Source organism: Narcine bancroftii, chromosome 13 (genome assembly GCF_036971445.1).
Source record: "Narcine bancroftii isolate sNarBan1 chromosome 13, sNarBan1.hap1, whole genome shotgun sequence".
Classification (NCBI taxonomy): Eukaryota; Metazoa; Chordata; class Chondrichthyes; order Torpediniformes; family Narcinidae; genus Narcine; species Narcine bancroftii.
Window position 1 is genome coordinate 75,365,891 of NC_091481.1, and position 20,980 is coordinate 75,386,870.

At 44.3% G+C, this 20,980-nt stretch overlaps 2 protein-coding genes across 3 annotated transcripts in view; one reads left to right on the forward strand and one right to left on the reverse strand.

Annotated features, from left to right (window-relative positions):
- The window catches only part of ppp5c (protein phosphatase 5, catalytic subunit), a 73,850-nt gene that overhangs the window by 9,393 nt on the left and 43,477 nt on the right, over window positions 1-20,980 (forward strand). The window contains exons 2-3 of the mRNA XM_069909892.1: window positions 4,792-5,033; window positions 19,231-19,378. Coding sequence (XP_069765993.1) covers window positions 4,792-5,033; window positions 19,231-19,378 — 390 coding nt within the window. The remainder of the gene's footprint in view (window positions 1-4,791; window positions 5,034-19,230; window positions 19,379-20,980) is intronic.
- Window positions 5,585-9,750, reverse strand: LOC138748929 (uncharacterized). 2 transcript variants are annotated; one of them, XM_069909858.1, is made up of 2 exons: window positions 9,671-9,750; window positions 5,585-8,976 (listed from the first exon to the last, which is right to left on the reverse strand). In XM_069909858.1, the coding sequence occupies exon 2, from the start codon at window positions 6,949-6,951 to the stop codon at window positions 6,304-6,306; it is 648 nt and encodes a 215-aa protein (XP_069765959.1). In that variant the 5' UTR covers window positions 6,952-8,976; window positions 9,671-9,750; the 3' UTR covers window positions 5,585-6,303. The 2 variants fall into 2 exon arrangements, with proteins under 2 accessions (XP_069765959.1, XP_069765960.1); XM_069909859.1 differs by lacking the exon at window positions 9,671-9,750 and adding an exon at window positions 9,443-9,655.

Sequence of the window (20,980 nt, forward strand, 5' to 3'; positions counted from 1 at the left end):
CTCCGATATAAAACCTACGACCCAAGGACCTCGCTGCCACGTCCCAGCTTGCTTGGCCACGGCACACGAACCATGGGTGTAAAGGGTGGGGCCAGTACTGCGCACACTGCACTCCACCTAAAAGCTCCTTTGCGCAGGCCCGAGGACAGGTCCACGTCCTCCCCCTCCACGTCCTCCCCCTCAAAAGATGCTCACAAACTCAACCTAGCATGCTGGAACATCAGAACCATGCTAGACAAGGCTGATAGCCACCGACCTGAACGTCGGTCTGCCCTCATCGCACATGCGAAGTACTCGAGATGGCAGAGGTCGACAGCATCGATTCCACGCTGCTGAAGATCCAGCTGCGCTGGGTGGGTCACGTCTCCAGAATGGAGGACCATCGCCTTCCCAAGATCGTGTTATTATGGCGAGCTCTCCACTGGCCACCGTGACAGAGGTGCACCAAAGAAAAGGTACAAGGACTGCCTAAAGAAATCTCTTGGTGCCTGCCACATTGACCACCGCCAGTGGGCTGATCTCGCCTCAAACCGTGCATCTTGGCGCCTCACAGTTTGGCGGGCAGCAACCTCCTTTGAAGAAGACCGCAGAGCCCACCTCACTGACAAAAGGCAAAGGAGGAAAAACCCAACACCCAACCCCAACCAACCAATTTTCCCCTGCAACCGCTGCAACCGTGTCTGCCTGTCCCGCATCGGACTTGTCAGCCACAAACGAGCCTGCAGCTGACGTGGACTTTCACCCCCTCCATAAATCTTCGTCCGCGAAGCCAAGCCAAAGAAAAAGAAGATAAAGTTTGACCAGCTGAGTTTATCCAGCAGTGTTTTTCCTCTCTCTTTTGCTTAAATGCCTCTGCACAGTTCACACCATTACTCCTTATGCCAGCAAGTTTCTTTAATTTAATTTTTTTAATTAAAACCGTCTGAAAACCTTATTGTATTTATTGGCGTCTCTGTGGCATTAACGGTGCCGACTTTTGACTTACCCACAGTCAAAAGGGAATTATTCTGAAATCTGTCATCAAAATGCTGCTTTTGTTGTTTCCACTCTTTACCTGTTTGTTATGGTAAATCTCTTATCTTCATGCCACCTGCAGCTTTATGACTGCTTTCATGCCCCTAAGAAATTCCAAAGGCTCATCGTGGACTCAAAATACAAAAAAGATCCCTGAAACCACACTGATAAATAATTGGTTAATCTGTACTATTTGTGGTACTGTTTGAAGGAGTTCTTTCAAGATCCATCTGGCCACAAGATCTTAAGAATCATACAGCATAAAAACAGGTTTTTTGGCCTAATTTGCCCTCGCCGACCAAAATGCCCCACCTACACATCCCACCAGTCTGCATTTGGCCTATTTTAATCTATCCCATCCATCCAAGTTGATCTCAAACATAGCTACGGTACCTGCCTCAACCACCTCCTCTGACAGCTTGTTTCATACTTTGTGTTTTTTTTTGTTATCCTTGAGGTTCCTGTTAATTCCCTCCCCCAACCCATCTTAAATCTATGGTTCTCGATTACCCTACTCTGGGCATCGATTGTACAAGTAAACCCGACGAAACCGTGTTCTCCAGTCAGACACAGACAATGGGATATAGAACAGATACAGACAAACAGTACATATGCAGGAGTCTTGGAGTGAGCAGTTCCTTTGGTCGTTCAGCATTCTTACTGGCTCTGGGAAGAAGCTTCTTTCTCCAGCCTGGTGGTGCTGACTGTGATGGGATCAGCTGGCAGATGCTGTGTGCGGGATGGTAGGGGTCCTCGACAATTTTGCACACCCTCTTCAGACAATGATCTTGGTAGATCGTATCAATGGGGTGGAGGGGGAGGAAGGAGTGACTCCAGTGATCCTCCCTGCCACTCATATGGTCCTGTGGATCCATTTCTCTGCAGCAACCATACCACACTGTGATGCAGCTGCCCAGGACGCTCTCAATAGATTTCCTGTAGAAGGTTAATATGATGCTGGCCTGTAGCCATGTCTGCTTCTATGTTCATCTGTTCTATTTTGCATGATTTTGACCATCTCGATGAACTCAAACCTCATTCTAATACACTCTAAAGAATATAGCCTGAGCCTACTTAACCTCTGTTAAAAGCTCAAACTGGCATCTTTTGCATCCAGCTGGAAGTCGTTTTCTAAAATCTGATGGATGAAGATTTGATTTGGATTTTACATTTGTAATGCTTGAGATACATGGTTCAGTTTTGCAAGTGAGTCTTGATGGATATGAAGTAAACATAATTAACTGGAGGCAGAACCTGCTCTTAACTGTCCTAAAAGGGCAGCACGGTTGATGTAGCGGTTAGGGTAACGCCGTTACAGCTCCAGCAACCAGGACCGGGGTTCGAATCCAACGCTGGCTGTAAGGAGTTTGTGCGTTCTCCCCCATGTCGGTGTGGATTTTCTCCAGGTGCTCCCACCCTACAAAATGTATGGAGGTGTAGGTTAATTGGGTGTATTTGAGCAGCATGGGCTTGTGGGCCAAATGGGTATGTTTGAATTTGAAAAATTAAATTAAAAATGAGCATCAGAGGGAATAAATGATGTACTTCAAGCTCGAGAGAAGCAGATGCAGGAATTCTAATCCAACTAAAAGGAGCTGGTGGCATGAAGAGAAGGTTTTGCCCACAACCTTGTGACAAGATGAATTAGCTGCCCTCCCTAAGAGAACATGCATTTTAACCATTATTTCCACTGTGACTGATCTTGAAACTGTGCCAAGCATTGTCCAGCAATTTGAGCTTAGAATGGGTAATAGTGGCATAGCAGTCAATATGCTCATGTCTGGGCTTATGCAGGGTGGGAAGCCAGCCAAGAAAGCTGGCAACATGAGCCTATAAGAAAAGGATGAGAAATAATTGAAATATTATAAGACTGCAGGATACATGCTACACAGAAGGTTGAAATGACACTATTCACGACTCTGTGCACCCTTGAAACGTGCAAGGTGTTGACTTTGAACTGAAGATATTTGATCGTTACATTTTTGTATCATTTTATTCACACCATGTTATTCATGAATTGTGCACAATTTGATTCATTAAAAATAAATGCACAAGTTTGGAGGAAGCACGTTAGCATGAACTTCACGGACAGAAATGAGGAGGTCAGCTCGTTGAGTGGTGGCCACCAACAACCTTGCTCTCAACGTTAGCAAAACGAAGGAGATGATTGTGAGCTTCAGGAGCAAGTCAAGAGAACATGAACCAGTCCTCATCAAGGGCTCAGCAGTGGAGAGGGTCAAAAACTTCAAATTCCTGGGTGTCAACATCTCCGAGAATCTGTCCTGAAGCCTCCGTGTCGATGCAATTAAAAAGGAGGAGATTCAATATGTCATCAAAGACTCTCGAAAACCTCTACAGATGGAGAGGATTTTGGCTGGTTGCATCACTGCCTGATACGGAGGAACCAATGCTCAGGACAGGAAAAAAGCTCCAGAAGGTTGTTAACTCTGCCTGCAGAATCATGGGGCACCAGTCTCCACTCCATCGAGGATATCTAGAAGGGGCAGCCCCTATCCTTAACTAGGCCAGGGCCTCTTCACTCTGCTACCATTCGTAAAAAGGTACAAGAACCTGAAGAGGAGCACCCAGTGGCACAAGGACGGCTTCTTCCCCTCTGCCACCAGATTCCTGACTAATCAATGAACCACAGACACGGTCTTATTTAGACTTTTTCCTGCACTATTTTGATTTGTTTTGTAAGGTGGTTTTATATAAATACACTGTGACGCTGGTGCAAAATAACAATTTTCGTGGCGAAGTTCTGAATTGAAAATTGGTTGTCACATAGAAAAACAGACAGTAGAGACATGGCTCCATGTATCAGTTATTTACTATTTGTAATTAATGATCTGGAGGAGGGACAGAATTCAAGGTATCCAAGTTTCCCAATGACACAAAAATAAGTGGAAGGGCGGGTTTTGATGAGGGTACTGTGGCTTTCTTTGCAATAGCATGTCAAATGAGTAGATGAAAACTTGGCAAGTAGAGGTTTAATGTAGCATCACATCGGCCAGAGGAATCAAAAGGCAGATTATTATTTCAGTCACCCAAGATTACAAGTGAGTGATTTTCATATTTTTTTAAATTTAGACATACACCACTGTAACAGGCCAATTCAAGTCTGTGCCACCCAATTTACACCCCATTAACCTACACCCCCTCTCCCCCCAGTACATTTGGAAGGGTGGGAGGAAACTGGACCCCCTGGAGAGCACCTTCGCAGACACGGGGAGGAGGTACAAACTCCATACAAACAGCACGGGATTCGAACCCAGGTCCGGTCCCGATCACTGGTGCTCTAAAAGGCGTTACGCTCACCATGCGGGTCAGGCTATTCCTGTACCTGAATCACTAAAAGGTTAGCAGGCAGGTGTAGCAAGTAATTAAGAAGGAAAAGAGTTGGACTTTAGAAATAGCGAAGTTGCTTTTTTTTTACTGGTGGGAAAATCTCAAACAAGGGGACATAATGACCAGATAAAGGGTCACTCATCGAGATGCATCAAAATGTCTTCTTTCATGGAGTGGAATTCTTTGCCCCAAATAATTGTGGAGGCAAGCTCAATAGAAGTATTTAAAATGGAAGCAAGTACATTTATGAAAAATTAGTGGATTGAGTGCGATGGGGAGCTGGCACGGAAGTGGAGTTGAGAGACCCTGGGCGGTTATTTTGAATGACCGAGCAAGCTTGAGGGGCCAGTGGTCTCCTACTACTGCTGATTGTGTATCGGAGTCGTTCACGTATTGGCAATTTCTAACAATGATCTCATGCCTTTACAGATAAGGATTACGACAATGCCATTAAGTATTACACGGAGGCCATTGAGTTGAACTCGGAGAACGCTATTTATTATGGGAATCGTAGCTTGGCATACTTACGGACTGAATGTTATGGCTATGCCTTGTCAGATGCCACCAAGGCGGTGGAACTGGATAAGAAATACATTAAAGGTTATTACAGGCGGGCAACAGCCAACATGGCACTGGGCAAATTCAAGGCAGCACTGAAAGACTACGATACGGTGAGTGGAAACCCCCTGAATTTTTTTTTTAAAGCACTGAGACCCCCATTTGTCCCCACATTCTGTTAAGTGATTTGTTAAACACAGTCCATACTACAACTTGCATTTATATAGCATATAGAGTTGTTTATTGTCACATGTGCAGAGATGCAACGAAAAGAATGATACACAAACACGCTGGAGATAGCTTTTCACTCAGAATCCAGAGGAAGTCAAAGGTAGTCAATATTTTGTATTCAAGCATCTGCAGTGAAACCCCTGGTATCCGGAACTTATGGGGATTGGCAGAAGCCGTATAAGTGTATTTTCAGGTTGCTTGAGACTGACTGTTGCAATGCTTAACTAATATACCTTCATTAAGCATAAACAATTATGATTTATATAACTCCAGTTTAGTAGGAGTACCCAATTGAAGTAGAGAATATAGTATTGATGTGAATTTCTTTGTGTTCCCATTTCGAATTAGAATCTCCATTTCACGGCACTCTGGCAAATTCATAGTCGGTCCTAATTCATCTCTGAAAAAGCTCTTAATTGAAAGTAGCAGAAAATTGTATTATTTTGAATATTCTATTTATTTTTTTAACTGTTCAAATGACATTAATTCCCCTTGTACATAAGTCTTCTACATATCTGATCCCTTTACAGGTCCACGCATGAAGAATTTTATTATCCATTGTTAAAAGAATTGATCTATTTTGAATCAAGGGCGTTTTTGAAGTTATTTTTCTTTTTGATCCAATTAAATTATTCAGTTTATGCCAAATATTCAAAAGATGGGAATCAGATTTGTATATTAGTATTGATGATTAGAACTGGTCCGATATATGTCAGGACTGCATGGTCCTTGCAGCTGTGGCTGGCATCCAAATAGATGAACACAAATGGGAGGTCCCGGCCCACTGCGTACATCAGCCACTGAAAAGTTTGTGCCGTGTTCTTTAGGCTGAAGGGCATGCAGAGAAATTCAGACAAGCCAAAGGGGGTTATGATTGCAGTCTTGGGGGCGTCCTGGGGGAGGACTGGGATTTGATGGTACCCCTGGATGAGGTCCATCTTGGAGAACACCCGTGCCCCTGCAGGTTGGCGGCAAAGTCTTGGATGTGGACCACGGGATATCTGTCTGCTGTGGTGCCATTGTTGAGGCAGCGGTAATCACCACATTGTCTCCAACCCCCTGCTGATTTGGGCACCACGTGGAGGGGAGAGGCCCAGGGACTGTCAGAGTTCCACACAATCCCCACCTCCTCCATTTTCTTAAACTCCTCCTTCACCAGGCTGAGCTTTTCGGGAGGGAGTCAACGTGCCATGGAGTGAAGTGGGGGGGGCCCTCGGTCAGTATGTGGTGCTTTACCCCACACTTTGGCTCGGCCGCAGAGAATTGTGGCATCACTATCGAGGGGAACACTGCCAGGATGCGGGAAAATTCATTGTCCAAGAGTGTTATAGAGTCCAGGTTGAGGTCGGGTAGCTTGGCTTCCCCCAGAGGCAGATTTTGAGAAGTTTTGGCATGCACCAAGTGCCATCCTTTGAGGTCAACAAGCAAGCAGTGGTCCTGAAGGAAGTTGGCCCCCAGGATTGGTTGCACCACTACCACAAAGGTAAAGGTCCATGTAAAGTGGCAGTTGCCGAAACTAAGTGGTATGGTGCAGGTCCCTAAAGTTCGAATGGAGGAACTGATGGCTGCCCTCAGTTTGCCATTGTGGATGTCAAGGCCTGCGGGGGATAGGATGCTTATTTTGGCGCCTGTGTCGACCAGGAAATGCCTGCCCGACAGTGAGTCCCAGACGTAGAGGAGGCTATCATATGGGTCAACTGCCGCAGCCATCAACGACGATTGGCCAGGGCGTTTCCCAAAAACCCACAGGGTGGGCAGCATCGATGAGCCTCTGCGCCCCAGTGCAGATGGTAGTAGCATAGCTGTCCTAGATGTGCACTTGCCTCTCCACTGGCCTTGATTTCGCTGAGGTTATTTGTGGGGTTTGCTAATGTGGTTTATGATGGCACTGGTGTCCTTCTTTGCTCTCCAGAGTATGTCTGCCCGGGCTACAACCCTTCGAGGGTTGGTGAAGTCCTCGTCCGTGAGCAAGAGTCATATATCTTCAGGCAACAGCTCCAGAAAGATCTGCTCAAAGAGCAGGCGAGGCTTGTGGCCTTCAGTTAGAGCAAACATCTCGCTCATTAGGGCAGACAGGGCCCTGTCCCCCAATCGGTCCATATGTAGTAATCGGGCGGCACGCTCGAGCCAGGAAAGCACAAAAGTGCCTATTAGTAGCTCTTTGAGGGCTGCACAATTGCCTTGCTCCGGAGGCTGCCATAGGAAATCTACGACCCTTGCCGCTGTGACCTGATCGAGGGCGCTCATGACGTAGAAGTAGCAGGTCTTGTCAGTGGTGATGTGACGAAGCTGGAACCGAGCCTCGGCCTGCTTGGACCACATATGTGGCTGCGACACCCACGTGGATGGTCTCTGGCTCCACTTGATCAGTCATCTTCAGTGTCAGGGTCATCAGTGTAGTGTTTGCGCCATGCGAAATGGAGAAGAATGACACACACGCAAAAGCCTTGGGAAAACGGGACTGGTTTATTGCTCTGGCCGTTGTGCTTATATGAGCCCCAGGCGCTGACGTCAGGGCCCCGTATCATCGGAGCACCGGCCTAGGATTGACTAGCATTCCCGCCAGAGTTCCCCATCTTCCCACAATGCGGAGGTCTCCTGGGATGATGGCTGGTATTACACCCCAGGTCTGCCCTGTTGCCTCATTCTTTGGCCATTTTGCGGGCTGGTCCATGTCTCCGTGCGTGGGCCGCTACAATATATTCATAAAAGTGAAGTTTGTTCAGTGTGAGTACAGTATAGTATTCTTAATGGAGGTATATTAGTCAGGCGTTGTAAAAGTAAGTCTCAAGCAATCAGAAAATACTTATCCACCACAGAAACCTGTGCCAGGGCACTAATTGACTCATGGGTGTCCTGATTGAGGGTCCCAGAGCACCTAACCTCGGACAGGGGGACACAATTCACCTCTGGGCAGCGCTGGTTAACTTTCTGGAGACACAGCTCCACCACACCATGGCGTATCACTCTCAGGCCAATGGGTTGTTGGAGTACTTCCACAGGCACCTCAAGGCAGCCTTGATGGCCCAGCTCATAGGTCCCAATTGCCTTGGGACCTGTTGGGAATTTGTACCACGCCAAAGGAGGACTTCAATGCCTCAGCGGTGGAGATGGTTTACGGCAAGCCTTTAATCATCCCTGGGGAGTCCCTGGCCCACCGATAAACCCCCGAAAGACCCCATGGCGGATCTCAAGAACTTGTAATGAAAACTGGGGTCCTTGATCCGGTGGCATTCCCCACTGCACAGCCAGCCCAAGCACAGCGTCCCAAAGAACCGAAAGACTTGCCAGTATGTGTTCGAGAGAAGAGGCGCACACAGACCACCCTTACAATGACCCTACAAGGGGACCTACAATTTGTTGGGGACAATGGGACAAGCCACCTAAGGCTACAGACAATGGCCCAGTTGCCGGTTGGGGGAGTGGGGGGGGATGGGGATGGGGGTTTGTGTAGTGGGCCGAATGCAGAGACACAGACCGCCCCCCAAAATGGCTGACAAACGCGGCGACCACGCTGACCTGGGGGTAGATGACACAGACCATTATCTCAGGTGACCTCTGCATGGTGAGAAAATGGGGAACTCTGGTGAAAACGCCAGCCAATCCTACGCTCTGTTGATTCAGAACCCTGACATCAGCGCCAGGGGCCTTTATAAGTGCAATGGTCAAAGCAATAAACCAGTGTTGTTTTCCAAGTCTTTGGTGTGCATGTCGTTGTTCTCCACACTTGCATAGTGTATACACTCCAATATAAACCTTAAAGCATTTTACTTCATTTTCATTCACATTCTTTGAAAACAGGTTCCTCCCCGTCCATGGAGCTGCCTGAAAGATGAACAATAACATTATAGATAATTAATTTTTTTCTCCGCCCCCCCCCCCCCCCCCTCAAGTTTACAGATAAATACTCTGACTAGGGTGACTTACTAAGCAGGGATAAGGAGACATTTTTGAGAGAGTCACCCCCAAAGGCGAGTGGCATCAACCCGCTCTTCATTCTGGGTGACGCCATCGCTGTTTCACACCACTTTATTCAAACAGCTGCTACGAGCAAAGCACCGACGAAGGCTCTCCGCTGGCTGAATATTTGCTCCCATCTTCTCCAAAGTTTTAGGTGTTACTTCAGAGAATATTTTACAATTTTAAACTTGCATATTTTTTTTACCTATTATTTTATTCTTATTTATTTTTATTTTTTTAACTTAATTTTTTTTTAGCCAGTTGCTTCAGGCTGACAATTGCTTAAATTCTGGATAACAGGGGTTTTACAATATTTAAAAATCATGCTTACTCAGCAAAATGGCAGATCCAGAATCCCGAGTTTATCACACACGCTTTCACAGTAGTTTCCCGTAGTTTTGTGAATAAAAGAGAACTGTTTGAAGCACGACTGGAATCAACAAATGCTGGTCAGTCCAAGCCAGAGTGGACAGAGCGCCAGTATCAACTAATTTCTACTTGATATTTCTTGTATCGATTCTATCAGTGATGGGGCAGAAGCAACCAAGCTCATACCTACCTTGTTGATGGGCTCGAGCCCAAAATGTTGGTTATGTATCTTTATCTTTGCTCTACAAATTTGACCAACTGAGTTTCCAGCACGGTGTTTTTATGGACTTTATACCGTTCAAGTGAGCTTGGAAGTAAATAATGACGTGAAATCGGGAGGGATGGTAGCCAGCAAGTTGCACATGATGAAGCCGCAATATCCGACAGCCTGGGGGGGGGGGGGGGTGCTTTGTGGCTGATCACGGTATTTCGAGTAATTGCAGAATGAACTGACAGAACTGACTTTCCTTCTCTCTGCAAAGGGATCTTGAATTCCCCTCAAATTTTATTTATCGTGTTGTTTCTTTCTTTTTCAATCTTTTTATTGACGGAAAGAGTAAGGATACATCATTAAAAAGATTACAACATACAACAATCAGTACATAATAGGGTCGTCATCTCCCCGTACTCGATCAAAGAGGAAAAAAAGCCGAAAAAAATTCACATTCTAGTAAACACCCCTTGTACTAATCTAATGAAGATGAGAAAACAAAAAAAAGCCTTGGATCATCCTTCATCCAACTTAAGAATCCTGGTCCTCACCCACAAGAGAAACTTAATGGTATTGAGAAGGGACAATAAATCAGAGAAGACGCTAGAAGAAATTGTATCATATGAAAATATTGTATAAAGGGGCACCGTTTCTTCAAATTTAACAGGAATCAAATGTAGCACTTCTAATTTACTTTAAATTCAAACAGGCCACAGTTTGAGAAAACCATTGAACTGTAGTAGAAGGAGTGGGACCCTTCCATTTAAGAAGACTTGCTCTCCGAGCCAATTAGGGTGGTAAAAGCTGTCATCCAATGAGCAGAAGCCAGACAACGGCCCACATCCTGCTCCTAAATCTGCAAAAAGAACAGTTAAGGAATTTGGTTGTAAATCAATTGCAAGGATTGCTGAAAGAGGACCAAATATATCCTTCCAATATCTTTCCAAAACTGGACAGGACCAAAATAAATGGGCCAATGAAGCCACTTGGAAATTACACCTGTCACAGACTGGATTAAAATTAGGAAAAATACGGACAAGCTTGTCCTTGGACATATGCACCTTACTGTGTTGTTTCATTGAAAATTTTTTAACTTCCTCTTTTCAATTGTGTAATTTTAGAGGCTTTCAAAAGCCTTGGATCAGCTTCATCCAACATAAGAAGCCTGGTCCTCACCCACAAGAGAAACAAGTGTGTGAAATTAGACCACAAAAACTCCAAGCTCCCTCCAGTCAGTGGGTACTTGAGGTCAGATTGTCAATGTCTGAAGTTTACAGATAAAGGGAGTTAATTATTTGACAAAGGTTTGACTTGATGGGGCGAGGTGATTGCTTGATTTTTAATAGATACAGTTGGTTTACTTCATCAGTTTGGCTCAGTGGGGGACACATTCAAGGTGTTGGCTTTGGATGAGAGGCTACATAAAAGGTTACATTTTATTGAGGAGCAGGGTGGACTATGAGCAGGAGTAAAACACGAAAGTCTGCGGACACTGATTGAAGTAAAAATGCAACGCTGGAGAAGCTCAGCAGGTCAAACAGCGTACTTTATACAGCAAAAGATACATAACCCGCATTTCGGATTGGAGCCCTTCATCAAGGTATGAGCAAAATGTAGGTAGGCGTCCAAACAAAATAGTGGAGGGGAGGAGCACAGTCCCCACAGGCAGAAGATGGATAAGGGAGGGCACACCAGCAAACAGGGAGAGGAGGGATGGCTCTGTGAATGGAGAGTAAAGGGGGTGGAGACCTGGAGGCAGAGGGATGGGGGGGAATGGGGAGTGGTCTAGCTGAAACCGGAGAGGTCGACATTAATGCCATCCGGTTGGAGAGGGCCCAGTCAGAATATTAGGTGTTGCTCCTTCAATTTACAGGTTTCCTTGATTTGACAGTGCATTTAGCAGGTCAAAGAGTGTATTTTATATAGCAAAGACTGTGTGAGCCTCTACAACATATGAATTACTGTCAGTGTGAAGCTGGAAGTATAAACCTATCAATCATAATGAAAGGCTGATCAGCATCCGTGTGTGGGGGCAGGGGGTACAGTGGAGCAGCAAATGTAGCTGTTACCTCATGGCTCCAGTGTCCCAGGTTTTATTCTGAGCTGTCATTCTCCCTGCGACCATGTGGACTTTCTCGGATTGATCCAGTATTTTTCTACATCCCAAAAACACGGGTTGTTAGGGTTGTTGATGAACCTGTAAATTGTCTCCAATATTTAAATGAGTGGTGGCATTTTTGTTGATGGAAATGTGGGGGGAAATAAAACCAGTTAAGATAAGATTCATACAAAAATATTCACTTGATTATTGGCGTAAATTTGGACTCTTTCTGTGTTGTATCCTGTTGCTTTGTGGACAATATACTAGTAAAATATGACAGGAAATCACAAAAAGCAATAAATATCTAAAAAGCAATAAAGTGATAGGAAAAATTTAAGGCAATTTTCGTGATCAGCAGGTCAAAATCTATTTAATAGACCCAAAAATGTTCAGGAAGCAAAATCTTTGTTGTCCCGTGTAACCAGACACAATCATCCACTCCTTGGAATGAAGATTTTTTTTAAAACCAGTGATTTACTCACATGTCCTGTGTTGACTCAGGGGCCTAACCAACCATATAATTCCAAACCCCTCCAGAGAAAGGGCAAATATTTTGTCACAGGTCAGGCCCAATTTGGCTGGTGTACCAGCAACAATCTCTCACTCAATGTGCCTTCTGTTGAAAAGAGAGAGGGGTGGGGGGAGAACAGGGAGGTTAGGGGGTAAGGGTTAAAGTTCAGGTTTAAAGTTAAAATTTATTGTCAGACTACATAGATGACCTCACATACAGCCCTGATTCTTTTTCCTGCGGCCTGGGCAGAATTTCTACTCGTTAGTGCAAACTGTACTCAAGAAAAAGATGCCATATACAAAAGAGAGAAATGAAAACAAACCTTGCAAATACAGAAAATATATTCATTAATAAATAAGGTGCACAGTAAGAGTCCCAAAATGAGTCCCTGATTGAGTTTGTTTAGGACTCTGATGTAGCAACTGTTCCTGAACCTGGTGGTATGAGTCTTGTGGCATCTATACCTCTTTCCTGATGGCAGCAGCGGATCCTTGATGATTTCCGCTGCGATCTGATGGCAATTTTCCCAGTAGATATTCTCGATGATGGGGAGATATTTTGGGCTGTGTCCACTACCTTTTTCAGGGTTTTCTGCTCAGAGGTATTGGCACCCTCGCCACATCTGATCCCCCAGTGATCACTGGATTATACACTTCTGGTTTTCCCTTCCTAAAATCTGCAGTCAGCCCCTTGGTTTTGGTGACATTGAGTGAGAGATGGTTGCTGGTACACCAGCCAAATCGGACCTGACCTGTGACAAAATATTTGCCCTTTCTCTAGAGGGGTTGGCAATTATATGGTTGGTTAGGCTCCTGAGTCAACACAGGACATGTGAGTAAATCACAGGTTTAAAAAAAAAATTCCACTCCAAGGAGTGGATGATTGTGTCTGGTTACACGGGACAACAAAGATTTTGCTTCCTGAACATTTTTGGGTCTATTAAATAGATTTTGACCTGCTGATCACGAAAATTGCTTAAAGATTTTCCTATCACTTTATTGTTTTTTTAGATATTTATTGCTTTTTGTGATTTCCTGTCATATTTTACTAGTATATTGTCCACAAACTCGATGATGCATCGAGTCCACGCTGCTGAAGATCCAGCTGCGCTGGATGGGTCACGTCTCCAGAATGGAGGACCATCGCCTTCCCAAGATCGTATTATATGGCGAGCTCTCCACTGGCCACCGTGACAGAGGTGCACCAAAGAAAAGGTACAAGGACTGCCTAAAGAAATCTCTTGGTGCCTGCCACATTGACCACCGCCAGTGGGCTGATAACGCCTCAAACCGTGCATCTTGGTGCCTCACAGTTTGGCGGGCAGCAGCCTCCTTTGAAGAAGACCGCAGAGCCCACCTCACTGACAAAAGGCAAAGGAGGAAAAACCCAACACCCAACCCCAACCCACCAATTTTCCCTTGCAACCGCTGCAATCGTGTCTGCCTGTCCCGCATCGGACTGGTCAGCCACAAACGAGCCTGCAGCTGACGTGGACTTTTTACCCCCTCCATAAATCTTCGTCCGCGAAGCCAAGCCAAAGAAGATTGTCCACAAAGCAAGCTGTTTTGATCAGTCCAAACATCCCATCCAGCTGATTGACCACACGTTTCAAGCATACAAAACCTTGAAGAGCAACATGTTATTGAAAATTCATTTTCTCCATTCACACTTGGTCTTCTTCCCTGCTGATCTTGATGCAGTCAGTGACGAACACTGCAAGCAAGCAAATGCCCAACACAGCAAGGTGATATCAAGGCAAATGGAATCCATCAGTGCCGTTGTTGGACAGTGACACGAGAGGCATCAAATGCTGAGTACAAACGAAATTCAGCAGTAAAACGTTTTTAGGTCAGTTAAATTAACGCAATATGTTAATATCCTTATGCCATTAAACAGGCTAAATTCAATAAAAGTTGATTTAATGTTTCTCCAACTTCCTACATGATACAGGAAATCTAAAATTACCTGTGTGTTCAGCTTGAAGTTGTGTGTCGTCATCCCCAATTTTATTTCAAGAAGTAAATCTTTTGGAAAAATGTGTTGTCCTGTGTTATTGGATTACTATTTGTGGGACCTTTCTGGGCCCATTAGTTTGGGAATTTTTTATCATGTGACGAGGGAAGAGAAATACTTATTCCTCCCTTTTGGAACAATGGCCCTTAAGTTTGTTTTGGTCTTTGGTTTACACCCTACTTCTAAATGCACCTGTTTCTAGTTCCACACAGCCATGTTCATTCACGTGGGATCCCATATAATTTAGGTTGGGAAGGATATTCAGCTACAGGTACTGTCACAATAGAGTTGACGTGTCTGCCCAGATGCCTTCCAACTCACAGTTGCCTGAGATAATTATTTCCAGGCTAGTCATACACCATGAACAACTAAACCATCGCAGGAACCTGATTAGTTAAAGAGGAGATAAAAATGCGTGGCACTTGAAGCGCTGAACAAAAACAAAGGGTAAAGGGAGGGAGAGAAGCGAGTTGTAGGATGGGCTGCAGTTGGTATTTTGAAGTGCCGTGGCTTCACAGTGTCCAAAGAAGATGTCTTCTCGTCTCTATACCCAAACATCTCTGCTTCGAAGCCAAGGAAGTCTTGCAGTAAGGCAGTCCTGTTACCATACTGTGAGTCAATTAAAAAAGAAAAGGGATTAGATGTTTTAATGTTGACTGACTGCTGTCTCTGGGTCTTTATAGCAAGTTGTTTTCTTGTATTCTCTCCAATGCCCTCCAATTCTACAAATGTTGGCAAAAGTTTTAACAGTTTCTGCCGCGTGTTGTCAGGTGCATGGACAGAAATGTCAGTGTATTTATAGTAGGCTTGCAATAGTGACAAGGTTCCTGTAGAAGCTTAACAAAATCATTCCATGCACAGTCAGTTGTTATAAATACAAGATGGGTTTACACGTGTCTTATTTTAGTAGCTTGTCAACCTGGTACTTGCCCCGCCCCCCCTCCCCAACTCGTAAAGAGATACAGCATAGAAACAGGTCCTTCAGCCCATTGAGTCTGTGCAAACCATTAACCACCAGAGTGTAAACTTTAAATTCAGACATACAACACGGTAACAGGCCCTTCTGATCCACAAGCCTGTGCCACCCAATTATACTCAATTCACTAACAACTACGGTACATTCTGAAAGGTGGGAGGAAACCAGAGAACCCAGAGGAAACCCTCCTAGACACGGGGAGAACGTATAAACTCCTTACTGATGGCGCCGGATTCAAACCCCGATCTGTGGCGCCATAACGGTGTTAACTGTGCCCATATTGTTGTTTTGTCCACATTGCAATAAACTCCCCCTAGATTCTGCCTCATCCACTTATGCTGAAATCAGTTACCATACCAGCTTGCCTGCCCTTGCGATGTGGGAGGAAGCCCACGGGGACACGGAGGGAACATGTCAACTCCACAAAGACTGAGGTTGAGATTGAACCTGGGTCTCTGGCACTGAAGCAGCATCTCGACTCGCTGGAAAAATATTGCTAACTCATTTCGATTCCTGTATCTTCAGTGTTCAGATAAAATTCTAGAGTTGTGCTTCTGTGAGCCTCGTACGATTCAATCATTCGTCCTTTTGTCCTGACTGTTTCAGACCTGCAGGTTATTTTACCTCTTAACTGCTGTGGGTCAATTGCAGGCTGCTGCGTGCTTTTCGGCCTGCTGCTTTAGTCTTGTTGCTGAACAAGCTCATTTAAGAATGAGGGATTTTAAAAAAACATTCCATCATGAGTGTTGTCCCTAGTAAAGTACAGGTAGGTGTCATGGAGAGGAGTTTCTGGAGGTATGTCCAAGGTTAATGTCTTTCTGGTCCAACAGTCAAGGTGGGATGGCTGGCTGTGGCATAGCTTATTTTCCAGAACTAGCAGGTGTACCCATTAATTGGGGAACGTGTAACGCAAGTACTCCAAGGTCAAACTAGTCAATCTGAGAAGGGCCATTTTCGAAGATCTAACCAGGAAGGTAAAGAGCAGGGATCAAGGAGTGTAAATCCTGGGGACTTGAGCCTCAGTCACAACCTTTATCTGCCTGTGGTGTTGCAGCATGATGTTGTGGGATAGCAAGTGGATGCTTGGTGGATATTTCTCCCCAGTCTCTTCTGATGGGCCAAGAAATTTAAATATGGTGATGTTACTGTAGCTAAGGAGTGTTTAATTCAAATTATATTAAAATTCAAACAATCAGCAAAAAAAAAAATTAAAAATGAAAATAAATAAGAATAAAATAACAGGTAAAAATGCATGCATTTAAAATTGTACTTCTCTGAAGTAACACCTAAACCTTTGGAGAAGATGGGAGCAAATATTCAGCCAGCGGAGGGAGGGCCTTGGTCGGGCTTTGATCGTAGCAGCTGTTTGAATAAAGTGGTGTGAAACAGCAATGGTGTCGCCCAGGATGAAGAGCTGGTTGATGCTGCTCGCCGTTGGGGCGACTCTCAAAGTGTCTCCTTATCCCTGCTTAGTAAGAGTGGCCCCAGTCGGAGGCTTTGTAAACTCGAGTGGGGGGATTAATTATCTATATTGTCTTTTGGGCGGCTCTGTGGAGGATGAGGAACTGGCGGATGCAGCAATGGTTAAATGTGACTGAAAATAAAGTAAGATGGTTTAACGTTTATATATTCATGCAAGTGAAGTTTGTTCAGTGTAAGTATGGTATCGTATTTTTGTCTTTTAAACTATTTATTGTAAGAGCAAGTCTCAAGCAACCGGAAAATACACTTATCCAGCATCTACCAATTCCCATAAGTACTGGATATCAGGGGGGGGGGTTTACTGTATTTAAATCAATGGCTTGGCAGGCGAAGAGCTGCATGTAGGAATAGGTGGACCCTAGTGGTTCATGGTTATCGTTCCTGCAGCAAGTGTTGGCTGCTCAAAGAACTTGATAGGATGAAATGTGGCTTCAGACTGTGTCACATCAGAGAGGAAAGTGTTGCCTGGATGTTGCATTGAATTTAGTCAGTGGTGAGGGGCAGGTAATTGTGACTGCAAAAAAAAAGACAGGTCAAGCAGCGTCAGTGGGAGAAAAAGTGTGGGCGACATCTCAGGCCGGAGCCTTGATAATGGATTCCAGTCAGAAATGACTTGAAAAAAAACTATCAAATGGGTTTAAATTAACATGGTTGTCCTGACATCATTAATATTTATGGCAGAGAGCTCTAATCTTCTCCCAGGTACTGTGTCTTTGTGCCTGCAAAATCTGACACCAATTCTCAGACGCCAATTCTTCATCAAGGAATTGAAAAATGTCGGCAGGCATTATTTGGGTGCCTGGTGACATGAAGGGCTCAAGCCAAAAACGTCAGTTGTGTATTTTTATCTTTGATATTGTTACGAGCCCAGAGGACCCATAAACCCAGCAACAATAGATATTAACCAAGACAAATGGTTTCTTAAACAAAAGTTGCTTTTAATTATCTTTAAACATGAAAACAGAATCGAACTTTTAACTTATCACTATTAATTTACTTAATCTCCTTCTAATTCTAAGTGCACGTGTATGTAATGTGTGTAAATTCAGAAAAGTTATTTGGTTCACAGTCCAATCTCACTTCTCGTTCCTCCAAGTTCACTGGTTGCAGGCAATTCTTATACTGTGCACAGAATTTAACATTTATAAAGTTCACCAGGCTTTGATGCTTTAAAGGTAAATGGTTAATGCTCAGGAAGGTTCTTGTTGGTTTTTAGAGGGAGATTTGTTGTTCCAGGACATCCACAACTAATGTACTTCCATCAGCCTCTCCAGTGTCTTGCTGAAGAAACTTGCCCCTTCATGGTTCTCCAGATAACCTCTTTCTTTCAGGTCACCTCAGAGTGCCTTATTGTTTTCCTTATTCCAAGTGAAACATTAGACAGCCAGTCCTCTCCTCTTGTGTAAACCACAAGGACTTTGACCAGGCTGTCTTCCAAATGGGCTTGCCAGCTTGTCCTGTTCCAGTCCCAGCTACTTCTGCTGGCTGTTACACTGTACAAGTGATCTCTCTCTCTGAGAGAAAACTTGTTTGACTCTCTCTGCTTGCAAAACCACATAACACTCTTACAACAGCAAGCTCTCTTCCAGACAGCAGTGGCTCCAGCATGCTCTTTCATCCATCTCTTGAGCACTCTTCAAAGCTCTTGCAAAAGCTGTGTAGCTGATATGTCTAGCATGGGGCAGAGCTCCAGTATTTCAAATAAGATCTGTTTTAAAGTGTTTGTATGTGACCTACTCTAACAAACCTTTCCCAATTTATCTCCCAAAAACGTATCTATATGCTCTGTCACACTATATAAAGGACACTGGTTGACCTGCTGAGTTTCTCCAGCATTGTGTTTATAATTTTGTCTTATCTCTCCAGTTAGATTCCTCCTTGCTGTAGAAGAGACACACCTTTTAATAAACATTGTGCTAAGAGATCTGGCAGTAGTGTGGTGCCAGGGCATGGGGTGGTAAGGCTACCTGCAACAGTTGGATGTGTTATGGAACCTAGCTCTCTTCAACCTCCAGGTGGCAGCCTTGACTAGTTTTAAGTCTCAGTGCATGTTTTCATGTAGGCATCACTGACATAAAATTCAGCTTGCACATTTTTCTATTGCAAAGCAAACCAAATCAGTAAAAGCTCAGTTTCTGCCTCTCTTGTGATAATGTACAAAAATTTCAAATACTAGAAGGCATGCAATTAAAGTGAGAGGAGAAAAGTTTGAAGGAGACTGGGGGGTGTTATAGAGAGCAGTAGGTGCCTGGAGTGGGCTGCTGAGGAAAAGTGGTGAAAGTAGTGTTTAAGGGGCTTCCAGATGGGCAAAGGGATATGCAAGGAATGGAGGCACGTGCACTATGTGCTGGCACAAGGGATTTAATTTACTTTGGCATTGTATTCACCACAAACATGGTTTGAATGACCTTTTCTATGTTCTCTATGCTCTAATATGTTTATTTATTCTGTTGCAGGTGGTTAAAGTAAAACCAAATGACAAAGATGCAAAAATGAAATACCAAGAATGTAATAAAATTGTCAAACGGAAAGCGTTTGAGCGTGCAATAGCAAATGACGAGCTGAAGAGATCGGTGGTGGACTCTTTAGATATAGAGAGCATGAGTAAGTATCCAAGGTGGTTACGTGTTTTTTTTCATAATATTAATGTTTAAAGATGAATGTATATTAGAAGTAAGAATGAATACGGGGAGCTCAAGGGCAGGGAGGAAGATACAAGTGGTGGGTGGGAGCATTAGGCACATCTCAAAATTGGGGGGGGGGGGGTGGATTGGCACCAATAGCTTGGTTATTGGTGCCCGGCAGGTGGGGGGTGGGTGTAAAGATAAATTAGGAGGGGGAAGAGGAGGGGGGAGAATATATGGGTTGTTTTTCATTTTGCTCTCGGGGTAATTTAATTGATGGCACAAGGGAGGGGGGAGATAAATACAGACTCCGTATATTACATGAATGTTAAAAAAGATTGTTTGTTTGATGAGTCTATGAAAATTAGAATAAAATATTCCAAAAAAAGTATCCAAGATGGTTGGCTTTTAAAATTCAGACCGCCATGTTTAGTGATGTTTTATCCTCAACCTTATTCTCGACCTGTAGCACTGTAACGGGCCTTTCTAACTCACGACCCTTTGCAGCCCAAATACACCCAATTAACCTACAATCCATACGTTTTTGAAGGGACGGAGGAAACTGGAGGGTTCGGAGGAAACCCATGCAGACATGGGGAGAACATACAAACTTCCTTACGGACAGCGCGGGATTCCGCTGCGTTAGCGGTGCTGCCATTGGAAATTAGTTAATGCAACAGATAGCCGTTTGGCTCCTCCAGTTTATTGTTGACCTTTTGAACTAATCAGTTAATTTTTCCCCGAATGCATATACACCAGGGAGTATCTGCTGCAGAGTGAGATCAGGTCATCTGGTTAAATGGGGCAGTTATGCTACTTTATTTATGTTGTTTCAAGCAGGGCTTTGTGAATTATTGGTGGGGGGGAAAGAAAATCATGAGCTGTATATGATTATCTGAGGAGACCAGCAATGAGTGAGAGATGTGGGGTACTCAGTATCAATGGAGCCAAGTGTCCATTAATTCTTAGCAAGGTTCACAAATTCTGATTTCAACGGAGACAAACTCGTGGGTCAACAAGAAAATCTGCAGATGCTGGGGTTTAGTGCAGTACAAACTTAGCAGATCACGCAGCGTCCACAGAAAGTAAAGGGCAGTTGACCTGCTGCGTTTCTCCAGCACTTTTGTGTATGGGACAAATTTGTGTGCACTTTGGCACAATGTTAAAGTTTTCTTGCCCTCGGAGTGTAGGGTTGTATTTTTCATTTTAATTTCACCTCCCTCTCCCTCAGCATCTGACCATGCCCTTTTCTTACCCTCTCCTACTTGGAGGTATCAAGTGGTTTTGATCGTGAATTGTGCCTGATATCTCCGTTTGACATTGGGAGCTGTTGACCCTGCATAAAAACTTACCATGACGTTTGTTGGTTTAACTTGTAAAAAATAAACCGATTGTGCACAGGATGACCTTTGGAGCTGAGATGCTGAGGACTTTGCCCTGAAGCAAAGATGACTGCTTTAAACACACAGCTGGAGAGAGACAGGCAATAATACTTCCTCCCCCCTTTCCTCACAGAACTGACGTTGGAAATCCAATTCATTAGACATTGTTAAATTCTCAGAGCCTTCTATGACTTTCTCCC